Source organism: Oryx dammah, unplaced genomic scaffold (assembly GCF_014754425.2).
Source record: "Oryx dammah isolate SB20612 unplaced genomic scaffold, SCBI_Odam_1.1 HiC_scaffold_12, whole genome shotgun sequence".
NCBI classification, from domain to species: domain Eukaryota; kingdom Metazoa; phylum Chordata; class Mammalia; order Artiodactyla; family Bovidae; genus Oryx; species Oryx dammah.
In genome coordinates this window covers 18,146,602-18,159,397 of record NW_024070196.1, presented here as the reverse complement: position 1 = coordinate 18,159,397, position 12,796 = coordinate 18,146,602, and the positions used below count along the sequence as shown (strand labels likewise).

Genomic DNA, 12,796 nt, shown 5'->3' with positions numbered 1-12,796 from the left:
AACATTAATGCTTCCTTAATACCTAAGGAAAATGTCCATGCTTACATTTCCAGGTACCTTAAAAATATTTTTTCTCTTTGTTTCTGAAGTTTATTTGAACGAAGAGCCAGGTGAAATCTGTACTTTGAGTTTTGTTGATATGTCTCTTTAAATTTTTTTTATAAATCTGTAAGTTTCACCTGTTTTTTCTTCTTTCCTGCAATTTATTTATTAATCAGTTTTTTTTGTGTGTGTGTTTTCTTTTTGTTTTAGTTTTTCTATAGTCTAGTTTTTGCTGAATATACCCATATGGTGTTGCTTAATAAGTTGTTTCTCTGTCCTCTGGATTTATTATACATTGTAAGTTAAATATAGAGCTATGTAGTCCAGTATGGTAGCCATTAGTCACATGGGGCTATTAACTGTTTTTAAATTAGATAAGTTTAATTAGTCACAGTAGTCACATTCAGGTGCTGCTCAATAGCTTTGTAAATCTAATGCCTACCATATTGGACAGGGCACATCTACAACATTTCCATCATTGCAGAAACTTCACATGGACAGGTCTGACTATCTACAGGTTTGATGAAATTTTCTTTTTTCCCCCCTTTTTGTTTTAAAGACAAAGGGATGAGCAAGATTATTCCACAAGTGGTGGTTGTCCTTTGATCAGGAGGCATGAAGTGTTTATTTCATGTGTTACATGAACTGTTACAAATTATAAACTAGTAATATTAATATCTGCTAATGTAACATTTCAAGTTATACAGAAAAAGCAAGATAAATGCTTCTTTTTCTCCTTTGCCTTCCTACTTTTTTGTTCTTTACCAGTTTGAACTAATGAATTTCAAAATAGTAAATTGACAGTAGCATCCTTCAAAGGTGTTATAAAGATATTATTTTGAATTCATGGCTTTAAACATATCTGATGTTTTAAATCATTGCAGTTTCAAATGGTTCCAGCCTTCACATACTAGGGTAGTAGTTGATAGCTTCCTTGCAGTTTTGTATAAAGAACTATTCTAGTTCATCTTGTATACTTGCCCATAGCAAACCTGTAATCAGTTGTTTTTTCCAAGGAGCCCTGTTTCCTACAGTGGGAAAACCCAGTATGGGACCTGGGGTGCTTATTGCTATTGAGTTGATCACTGTTTCTAGGTCTCAGATAAATTTTAATAGTACTTTTTAGAAGGCGTTACCATGGTTTCATTGGTTAATCATCATGATGTTCCTTTGATTATCAGCATTTTCCTACATATTTTACAAATGTGGAAGAGGTTCAATGACATGCCCAAGAATATGCAGCACTTTAGTTGCAGATCTATCAGATCGGGAGTTGGTGAGTTCCACTCCTATTGTTTGTCCACTGAGCCATCCTACTTCTTCTAGGATAAAAATAAGCAATCTGTTGCTTTCTTTGAAAGCAAATAACAGTTCTTTAGATTTTAGAAATTTGTATTAAAAAGCATTTTTTAATGTGTGGGTTGTATATTTAACTTACACATTTTCTTGTGAGTATATAAATATAAAACTGAACTAAAATACAGAATAAGTATTTTTACTTATCTCATTTTTTGGTATAATTTTTAGTTTAACCCAAAGTATACATTTTTGCATATTCAAAATAAAGATATATTAAGAATCTTATCAGCAGAACTCAAAATAACCACATCACAAGTATATTTATGTATAGTTTGGTACATTAGCTAGAAACTCAGTTAAGCAGTCATGCCTTTCTTTTTTTCTTTTTTTTTAACCCTACATTAATGAAAATTTTCTCTGTATTCTTGTTTTCCCCCCTCATACATAACATCCTGACCATAGTTCTAGTACAGTTTGTTGTCTCTATCCCCGACCCCCCAGTTTTCTTTTTAGGTAATTTGTTATAGCTTTGATCTCATTTATCTACCATGTTTATGATAAGCATGGCATTGTGCTAGGAGCTATAATGATACAGAGCAGAAAGTGTGGTGCTGTCCAGAGATCTTATACATTTAGAGCTAGTTTCATAACTAGATGCATAAATAACATGATTTGACTTACTTTCCTTATTGATAAAGATAGAGCCACTTTGAGGTGGCTAGTCTCTTTAATATAGATAATGACTAATTTTTCTCCACCTCCTCCCCCACTCTTTAAAGATGATGGAAAAGAGGAACCACCAACCACATTACTTTGGGTCCAGTACTACTTGGCACAACATTATGATAAAATTGGTCAGCCATCTATTGCTCTGGAATACATAAATACTGCTATTGAAAGTACACCCACGTTGATAGAACTCTTTCTTGTGAAAGCTAAAATCTATAAGGTAAAAATCTTTTCTACTTTTTTTCTTATGAAGTAATGAGACATAAATTTTTGAGAACATATGTTACATTCTAAATGCTCTAAGAAAAATGATGTATTGGATAGCTCAGAACACATGGAATAACAAATATTTTTCTCAGTATGATTGCTTTTTAGACTTTTCATGGTCATGCTGATGTGCTCAATTATTTGTATCTGTATATATACACCAACACGTGTATACAAATATACACAATGGTTATTCATATATGTGATTGTTCATAATATATGTTCTCATGCGTTCACACATACATATCTGGTTATTTTCTTGATTTTAACTAGCAAAGGAGATAGATAATCTAAAGTAATTAAATTTGCTGTGAAATGTTTGTTTCTCTTAACATCTGAATATGATCGTGTATCAGTATCTGGTAATCTTAATAATATGAAACTGGAGATTTCTACTGTGAATTCTACATGTTATCTCTGCCTCTTCAATTCCTGTGTCTTGCTTGAGAATCTCTAGTCATACGTTCTAGTATCATTTTAAAAGTTTTAATACAAATTAAATTAATAATAGAAGCTCTTGGGGAAGAAGTTCTAAAACAATAATTTATTTACCAAAAAATAATGAAATTAAGTAACGTTTTAAAGCAGTTTTTAAATGCCAGGTAATGCTCATTAGTTTTGTGGCTTTGCCAAATGGACTAGTTAGATGAATTAAGAATGAGGATCATTGTGGAATGTCCACTAGTGGTCCTAATTGTAATGTTGCCATGATTCCTTAGAGTAGTATGACCTTTACATTGAATTATATTGTTCTCACTTAAAAGTTTTGATTATTTTCTTTGATTCTGCCATTATTTTTCAGTATTCACTATATGCCAGGCACTGTTGTAGTGTGTAGCCAATGAGGTTATAACAGTAGACAAAATTTTTAAAACAAATCTTTACTGTCAGAGAGCTCATAGTCTACATAGCCAGAAAGGTATCAGAACTTATAGTAGATTTTATGCATCTACGTTGATCAGGGTTGTAAGAGATAGAAGGTCACCTTTGGAAGCATTTGTGTCTTAGTTACTTATGAACAGGAAAGAAATTACCTGCATAGTAAAATTAGCATTACTGACAGGTTTATTTTGTTTTTGTTCCCTCTTACTTTAGCATGCTGGGAATATTAAAGAAGCTGCAAGGTGGATGGATGAGGCCCAGGCCTTGGACACAGCAGACAGATTTATCAATTCCAAGTGTGCAAAATACATGCTAAAAGCCAATTTGATAAAAGAGGCTGAAGAAATGTGTTCCAAGTTTACAAGGGTTTGTACAGCTAGTTTGTTTGTTTATGAATAAAAAGTTCGTACTTGTATAACTTGTTTATTTTTCAAAGTTTATTTCTGATATTTTTCATGTCAAGACAAGATTTTAATTAAATTGCCTTAACAAAAAAAATTAAAATCAGTATTACTATAAAACATTATTTCTCAGGTAGCACTAGTGGTAAAGAATGTGCCTGCCAGTGCAGGAGATGGAAGAGACCAGGCTTCGGTATCCGGGTTGGGAAGATCCCCTGGAGTAGGAAATAGCAACCCACTCCAGTATCCTTGCCTGGAAAATGCTGTGGGACGAGGAGCCAGTGGGCTACAGTCCGTGGTGTCACAGAAGAGGCGGAGATGACTAATGCAGTTCATAGTGGGCTTTTAAGCTCTGATTTATATTGAGATGTGTTCAGTTGAAATTTTTAGGGTGAATATACTCATATTAATTGAGTATGTGCTGCTCTTCCATCCCAAGTTATGTAGATCTTCTTGAATAATCATTTATGAGGTTTTTTTTAGTGGTTATAAATATAATTCTAATTCTTTCACATGTTAACTGTTCCTTCTTACTCTGAGAATGGTTTTAAAAAAATAGAAAATTGTTCTGAAAATGCAGTCAATTAAATCCCATGGTGTAATAATGTATTTGGTAAGAAATCGCCTTTGAGTATGTGTGCTTTTCATATAGGAAGGAACATCAGCGGTCGAGAACTTAAATGAAATGCAATGCATGTGGTTCCAGACAGAATGTGCCCAAGCTTATAAGGCAATGAATAAATTTGGTGAAGCACTTAAGAAATGTCATGAGATTGAAAGAGTAAGTAATACATACATAAAAGTTTCTCATTTTATTCTGTTACCCGTTGACAGTTTTGGGGAAATCCTCTTAATTTTTTCTTTTCTCTCACTTTCTAATGCATAACAAATGATTGCTAAAAATCACTATTCACATTTTTCAAAGTTTATAATAAATATAGATTACATATTCAGCAGACTTCTCCATTGTCTACTCTTCCCATCAGAATACATATTCAGCAGACTTCTCCATTGTCTACTCTTCCCATCAGAATTCATGTAAAAAACTTAATGGAAAGTTTGTATCTTGACTATGTTTTCATTGAGTTTTGGATGTTTCTTTCAAATTGATGCTGCTTCTTCATTAATACATACAAAGCTCATTAAGCTATGCCAGAAATCTCATGGTTATGAGTTTGATTGGTGGTCCCATATGCCCTTCATAAATATTAGATACAAGCTTTGAAGCCTTTTCACAGTACTTCTGTAACCTATATAATTTCTCATTTTCTGATAAATTTATTCTTTTCCTAGTCCTTTCACTTTTTAGTCATTTCTATCACTAGTAGTTGGCTTTCACTTTTTAAAATTTTTTTAATATATATATAAATAATTTATATAAATTGATGCTTCTTTTGTTACTACAAGTTGAGAATCCCGGAGGTTAGTTGAAATGTGTTAATTTCTGGTTGCTTGACTTACTTCCTAACTAATTTCTCTCCCACATACCAACATTTCATTGCGTAGGATTCAGATTTGTATTCTCGGTAAAATTGCCAAATACTGCATATTAAAATCCTTTGCAGATTGTTCTAAATATAAAAGCTGAATGTTTAACATGTAAATCTACTGTACCATTATGTATGCTAATAAATTCTGTTGGATTTATGATGGTAGCTTTATTTAAATATGATTAAGGAAGGAATAATATATTTTAAAGCATTATTGTGAAAAAAATATATTTATTGATATTCCAAAATGTGAATTCATCAAATAAACATAAAATAACTAGAAAAAAATAAAGCATTGTGTTTCCTTTCATTCAATAAATAATTCAGTCACTAACGTATGTCACAAACTATGTTAGGTAATGGCCTATTGTATTTGCTTAATTGATATGTAAAGTATTCAATTATTGTAATTTTTAATATTTTAAAATTTTATTGATTTTTATTTTCATGCCCTGGAAACAAGTAATTCCAAGGCTTTCATTTTTGTAGCTTCTTTGCTGTTGCTGTACTTCACTATAATAAAAAAGATAATTTTGTTAGCATTTTATAGAAATCACTGATGACCAGTTTGACTTTCATACATACTGTATGAGGAAGATTACCCTTAGATCATATGTGGACTTACTAAAGCTAGAAGATGTACTTCGACAGCATCCGTTTTACTTCAAGGCCGCAAGAATTGCTATAGAGATCTATTTGAAGCTTCATGACAGCCCTCTTACAGATGAGAATAAAGAACATGAAGCTGATACAGGTATAATATTCAAAGAATTATTTTTTTCTGTGGTGTGTATATATGTATATTTATATTTTTGTGTAAGATAGATTTTTCCTGAGCTTTTTTTTGAAAGATGGTTTAAAAAAAATTTTTTTATTTTTGGCTGTGCTGGGTCTTCACTGCTGCAGGGGCTTTTCTCTAGTTATGCAGAGGAGGGGCAGCTCTCTCTAGTTGCTTTGCATGGGCTTCTTGTTGGGGTGGCTTCTCTTGTTGTGGGGCAGGGCTCTGGGGCTCGCAGGCTTTGTAGAGCACAAGCCCAGTAATCGTGGCGCACAGGCCTGGCCTCTTCACGGCATGTGGAATCATCTCAGATCAATAATCTCAGATCAGGAATCGAACCTGTGTCTCCTGCATTGGCAGGTAGATTCTTTACCACTGAGCCACCAGGGAAGCCTCTTTCCTGAGCTTTCTGTTTGCACATTGTGGGACAGTGTTATCCATGCTTTAGAAAACAATGATGGCTGTTTTGTGAATTTCTCTGAGCAACAAAAGAGAAATACTATTGACTGTAGTCTTTAAAAGTTAAGCAAGAATTTGTAACTGATCATTAGCTTTTTTTAATATTAATTTATTTTTTAATGGAAGGATAATTGCTTTATAGAATTTTGTTATCAGCCAAATATCAACATGAATCAGCCATAGATCATTAGCTTTTAAGGAGTTGAATTTCATCAACTTTAACTTAATATGGTGGCTCTGTGGTAAAGAATTTGCCTGCCAATGCAGGAGACATGGGTTTGATCCCTGGGTTGAAAAGATCCCCTGGAAGTAGGAAATGGCAACCCACTCCAGTATTCTTGGTGGGAAAATCCCATAGAAAGAGGAGCTTGGTGGGCTACAGTTCGAGGGATTGCAAATACAGTGAGGCACGACTGAGTACAAGCCATGACATACTGAAAGATAGGTATTGCTTGAACATTAATACCCAGGTTAGAATTGAAATTAAGCCAGTAACATTGCTGAGTGATTCATCACTTGACCATTTTTAACATGCCATTTTAATAGCAAGATGTCAGGATTTGTAGGAAGAAGTCTTCCTTAAAATAATTATTTGGGAAAGGATCTCAGAATAAAAGTGACCTATGCATGTAAAAAGATAATTAATTGCCCCCAAATTTTGACTTTATTCAGGGCAAAAATGTTATGGGAGTTGAGGCATAAAAACTGTGTCAGAATTTTTTTTCTCAGTCCTGAGTTTCTTCCTCTTCTGAGGTTATAGTTGGTTACTTTCTATATTCTTCCTCCTGCTAAAGACCTTTGCATCCTTTTGTTAATTTGTTATTATAAAATACCTAAGAGGCAATGGCAACCCACTCTAGTACTCTTGCCTAGAAAATCCCATGGACAGAGGAGCCTGGTAGGCTGCAATCCATGAGGTCACAAAGAGTTGGACACAACTGAGCGACTTCGCTTTCACTTTTCACTTTCATGCATTGGAGAAGGAGATGGCAACCCACTCCAGTGTTCTTGCCTGGAGAATCCCAGGGATGGGGGAGCCTGGTGGGCTGCCATCTATGGGGTCACACAGAGTTGGACACGACTGAAGTGACTTAGCAGCAGCAGCAAGAACAATTTAGAAGATTCTAAGGTCTCATATTGAAACCCTTGCACAGATTTCACTTAAATCTCTGTTGTTATTGCTTCAGCTGGAAAGAAAATGCTAGTTAGAATCTATGGGACAATTTATAATTGAAGATGATATCAGTGATCCTCTGGCTTTGCTTATTTACTTTCCTATTTACTCTTCCTGCCTTCCACATCTTCTCTGAATTCTGCAAATAACATACAATTAACTCCACACATGTGGCATGCAAGATCTTAGTTCCCAAAGCTGGCATTAAACCCATACCCCTGCAGTGGTAGTGTGTAGTACTAACCACTGGACCACCAAGGAAGTCCCAATACACAATTAACTCTGGAATATACCAAGTTAAAGCAATTCAGAAAAACAGCTAACAGATGTGAAAATCCCTCTTCACTTTTCTCCTACCTGAAGGTTTTCTCCTTTCAAAGGGCTATCCCTATTAAGTGTTCAATTTCTTTTGTGCACAATTATCATTTTCAGTTTCATATGCACATATGTTCTGCACAGTTTCAGGGTTTGTTCTTTTGGTTGTTTTGTTCGTTTTTTTTTAACCCATAAATGGGATGATACCATTCACAATGTTCTAAAATTTACAACATTTTAAATGTTGTTAATGGGAACGAGGGTTCCCTCATCTCCATTACAGTGCTAAAGTAAATGTCCTGTAAGTCATCATGGTGCACATATTTATTCAACAGGGATTGTTAGAAGAGGAGATTACTAGGTCAAAGATGATGAGAATTACATAGCCTTCCATAAAAGTTTTTGTTGCCACCAACAGTGTATTGAGATTGTCTTTTATTGCTAACACTGAAAATTGTCCATCCTTTACATTTTTGTTACTTAGGGGAAAACATCTGATTTATAATCATTTATTTATTTGGCTGCTTTGGGTCTTAGTTGTAACACACAGGATCTTCGTTGCATAGTGCGGGTCTTTTGTTGTAGCGCACGGATTCAGTAGTTGTGACACAGAGCCCAGTAGTTGTGGCTTGCAGGCTTAGTTGCTCTGAGGCATGTGGGATCTTAGTTCCCTGTATCCTGAGTCCCTTGCAAGGGGGAAGAATTGCAAGGCAGATTCTTAATCACTGGACCACCAGGGAAATCCTGCTTTTGGGTTTCTTACATGAATTGCCTGTTCATATCTTTTACCTATTTTATTTTGAAACTTCTTGGTTTGTAGGAGATCTATCTGTATGTGTTCAGGACCTTAATCCTTATTTATGTGTTGCAAATGTTTTCTTCCGCTTAGGTCTTAGCTTTCTTTATGATGGGTATCTTTCATTATGGAAAAGTTTTAATTTTTTATGGCTTCTGGGTCTTGGCTTAGAAAGGCTTTTCTCCTTCAAAATGTATAACATATTTATAAATATCTTCTTTGTTTTCTCATAATGTTTGCTTTGTTATTTTTACATTTGGCTGTGTGATCATCTGGAGATAATTTTTATATGTGATGGAAGGTGAAGGGTGGCCTTTTTATCCCCAAATAAAACACTGCTGACTTCGAAATAGTACTTATTTGAATAGGTCATCCATAAGTTTAAAATGTCACTTTTATCATAATCTAAGCTCTGAAAAAATATTGTGGTGGGTTGTGGGCATGGCGTCTTGTTCTCATATATATTAAAATTTATTATTGTTGTTGTTGTGTAGTTGCTGAGTTGTATCTGACTCTTTGTAACCCCATGCACTGTAGCCTGCCAAGCTCCTCTGTCCATGGGATTTTCCAGGCAAGAATACTGGAGTGGGTTGCCATTTTCTTTTCCAGGGGATCTTCCCATCCTAGGAATTTAACCCGCATCTCCTGCTTTGGCAGGTGGACTCTTTACTCCTGAGCCCCCCAGGGAAGCCCAAAGCTTTTTATAAAGTCATACTGAAAACTATGTTGTACTGATGTCGGTACACAGGTTTCTATTACCCATTTTTCTCTTCTTGATGTCAAGATATCAGCCAAGGCATCAAAGGATTGGCCTGGGTTGGAGAATATACTTCCAGGATGGCTTACTCATGGCCAGAGTTCTGTTCTTGGCCACATGGGTATTTGCATGAGGTGGTTTGGGTTTCTTCACAACATGACAGCTGGCTTCCTCTGAGTGATCCAAGGGAAAGCAAAGAGGAATCCACAGTGCTTGTATTTCCTAATCTTGGATGTTATACATACTCACTTCTAGTACATTCTATTAGTTAGAATCTAGTCACTAAGTATAGCTCACATTCAAGGGAAGGGGAAATAGGCTTTACTTTTTGAAGGGAAGAATTTGTGGCCATATTTTAAAATCACCATAGTGGTAGAGTATTTTAGAATGACTTTTTTCATTTCATTAAGTGTTTTTCAAATACCTGTTGAACATGTGGCTTTCAGATTTATTGCTTTAAGTCTACACAATACAATTTTCCCACTGTATTATAGCATGTATATCAGAGATTTCTAGACTATAAGACATTTTGTGGCTTGTACCTCAAAGAATAATTGTTAATTTTTAATGTCACATTTTAAATTTACTATACAGTTATTCATTCTTCCTTCAACAGATATTTGAATGTTTTCTGTGTGTTTTGGTATGCTGCTAGGCCTTGACAGCACAAAGATTTTGAGTAAAACAAGGTCTCTTCCACCACGGAGCTCACAGTCTAAAAGAGAAACAGATGAATAGACAAAGTATCATGACAAGCAGAATGTGAGGCATGGTGGCAGCACTGTTTGACAGGTTTAGAGAAGGCCTAACTGAGGCATAATACAGTGCCATGGGGGTATGAAACAGCTTTGTAGATTCTTAGAGCTGCAAGTAGTCTAATTTTGCTGGAGGACTCATGTGCTTTTGTGCTTTGCTGCGGTTGTCACAGTAGGTTTCCTCTTGGTTTCACAAATGTTTTGAAGATGTTTATGTTCTTTAACAAATGCAGCCTTATTAAAGGCACATGAACGTGTGTAATATTAAACATTTTTAATGGGAGTTTAGGAATATTATTAATACATAGTAGTAATTGATCATTATAAATCTGATTAACACATTGATGGTTTTATTAACACTGCTTACAGCGAACATGTCTGATAAAGAGCTAAAGAAGCTACGTAATAAACAAAGAAGAGCTCAAAAGAAAGCCCAGATAGAGGAAGAGAAAAAAAATGCAGAAAAAGAAAAGCAGCAGAGAAATCAGAAAAAGAAGAAGGATGATGACGATGAGGAAATTGGAGGCCCAAAAGAAGAGCTTATTCCGGAGAAACTGGCCAAGGTACTTAAAAATAGTATTTACACACTGAGTAAAATTTCATGACCAGCTATTGTTTTTATAGTCTTTTTCAGCCAATTTGATGATAGATTTTAGAGTAAGAGATTTATTTTCCATTTTCTTCTTTCCTCTGTCTCTTCTGTCTTCTCTCTTTTCTGACTGTATGTCACATTTAAAACTTGAAGTAATGATTCTGAGTACTGTGTATGGCATATTGGAAAGTTTTGGCTTTTGAGTCATTCTGATCTGGGACCACATAATTAGCTCTTATGTGTCACTGTATATCTTACACACTTTGTCTAACTTCTCTGATGGTTTTTTCAATTATAAAATGTGACTAGGCAAAATCATTACTAGACAAGATGTTAGAACTAGAGAAAATATATGTGCAAAGAATGTAGTCTGTTATAAGTGGTAGCATTTAAGTTTTTATATAGTCTAAATTGAGCTTCTTAAAAAGTGAATTCTATATGTCTCTCTCACTTGTGTTGTCAACTTACAGTATATTGTACTTATTAAATATTTGTACCTGATATCTTTAAAGTCCTCAAATATTTGCCCCAAACCAAAAATCTTATCTGCCATTTTTAACTGTTAGACTGAAACCAAGGCATTCATTGTCATGTAAATCATTTTGGTCAGTAACATACCTATGCACTTTTCTTCTGACCCTTGACACCCTCCTACTCCATGTGCGAGTAACTGCATGCTTTATTATGTTAAAGCAATATTATAAATAATAACTCTAGAGTTGAGCTTTAGCCTTATTAGTAACTAAAAATTCAAAGTCATTGATTGCTTTATAACTATGGAAAATTGTAATACCTAACGAATAGAGTTCGAAAATACTTTTAGAATTATATCCTAGCAGATGGACAGTAATATCTCATAGCATTATTGCTAATTAAGAACCATTGATAAATGTAGGTTGGATTTCACAAAGCTGAATTGACAAATAATTTTGTGCTTTTTAGAAACAAAGATACTGCCTTTTTATTGTTGTTGGGAGTTTATTGAAAAACTATACAGGGATCTGAAGAAGCATGGAAAACTGACCTTTCAGGCCCCATGGAGAACTGCAGAGTTCCTTTGGGATAATGCCAGCTTTACGGGGCCTTCCATCTTTATGCCTCCGCTTTTTTCTTACTACCACTTTTACCACCATCACTGACTGCCTGCCACTCTCATTCTTTCCATTTTCTGTCTCATGACTTAATGACTTTTTTTCCTGTAACTCTTTTTGTCTTTCTTTATAGTTTAAAGAGGGGCTCTGTTTGTATGTAGTTGCTGTCTGATAAGGAGTGCCCTGCATAGCAGATTTCTCGTACTTGGTCTCCTTATACGCTGTTCCATTTTCTTTGCTTAGCCTATGATAGCTGCTTTGGGGCCAGATGTCAAGTTACAGTCTAGTCATTTGTAGCTGGAGGGTTGTAAAGTCTCACAGCAAAAGCACTATAGAAAGTACTTTTGACTTCTTTATTTGGAAGGAGCCTAGTGGAAGGCAGCCAGTTTCATGGACTCCTCTTCAGTATATACTGTTCTTACCTGTTAGGCACGTAACACTTTGCTCTTTCTAGGATGCCTGCATCCAAGATGCCTGCATCTAATAGAATCCCCACTCACCCATACCCCAAAGTAGTGGCAAGGACAGATTTTACACCACACTGTCATAATCAGGAGGGGCATCGCAGGCTGTTTTAGAAACTGCCTGCCAATTATGGGTCTGTAATCTACAGTTGCTTTTTTTGTTTGTTTCTTTTTGTTTTGGTGATCTTATATTTCATCATTCTTCCAGGTAGTGAATGATAAATTTAGTTCACCAGATCAAGATAATTTAAATAAAAGCATTGTTAAATTAGCAGTTATTCTAGTTAAGAAAGAGAAAAGGAAAATGAGAGGCTTATTAGCTTAATATTGAGTTAACTGAATGTAAATCTGAAAGCTTGATGGAATGTATTGCTTGCTTATCCAAGTACCATGAGGCAGTAGTTTTTAGTTGGTATTTTTAAAGTTTTTTTTTTTTTGATGTGGACCATTTTTTAAAGTCTTTATTGAATTTGTTACATTATTGCTTCTGTTTTATGTTTTGGGC

At 34.9% G+C, this 12,796-nt stretch overlaps 1 protein-coding gene across 3 annotated transcripts in view; it reads left to right on the top strand.

The window, feature by feature from the left end:
* NAA15 (N-alpha-acetyltransferase 15, NatA auxiliary subunit) overlaps window positions 1-12,796 on the top strand; it is a 71,607-nt gene that overhangs the window by 44,405 nt on the left and 14,406 nt on the right. For all 3 annotated transcript variants that reach the window (XM_040250483.1, XM_040250481.1, XM_040250482.1), the window contains exons 11-15: window positions 2,121-2,290; window positions 3,433-3,585; window positions 4,273-4,401; window positions 5,651-5,864; window positions 10,514-10,707. In XM_040250483.1, coding sequence (XP_040106417.1) covers window positions 2,121-2,290; window positions 3,433-3,585; window positions 4,273-4,401; window positions 5,651-5,864; window positions 10,514-10,707 — 860 coding nt within the window. The remainder of the gene's footprint in view (window positions 1-2,120; window positions 2,291-3,432; window positions 3,586-4,272; window positions 4,402-5,650; window positions 5,865-10,513; window positions 10,708-12,796) is intronic.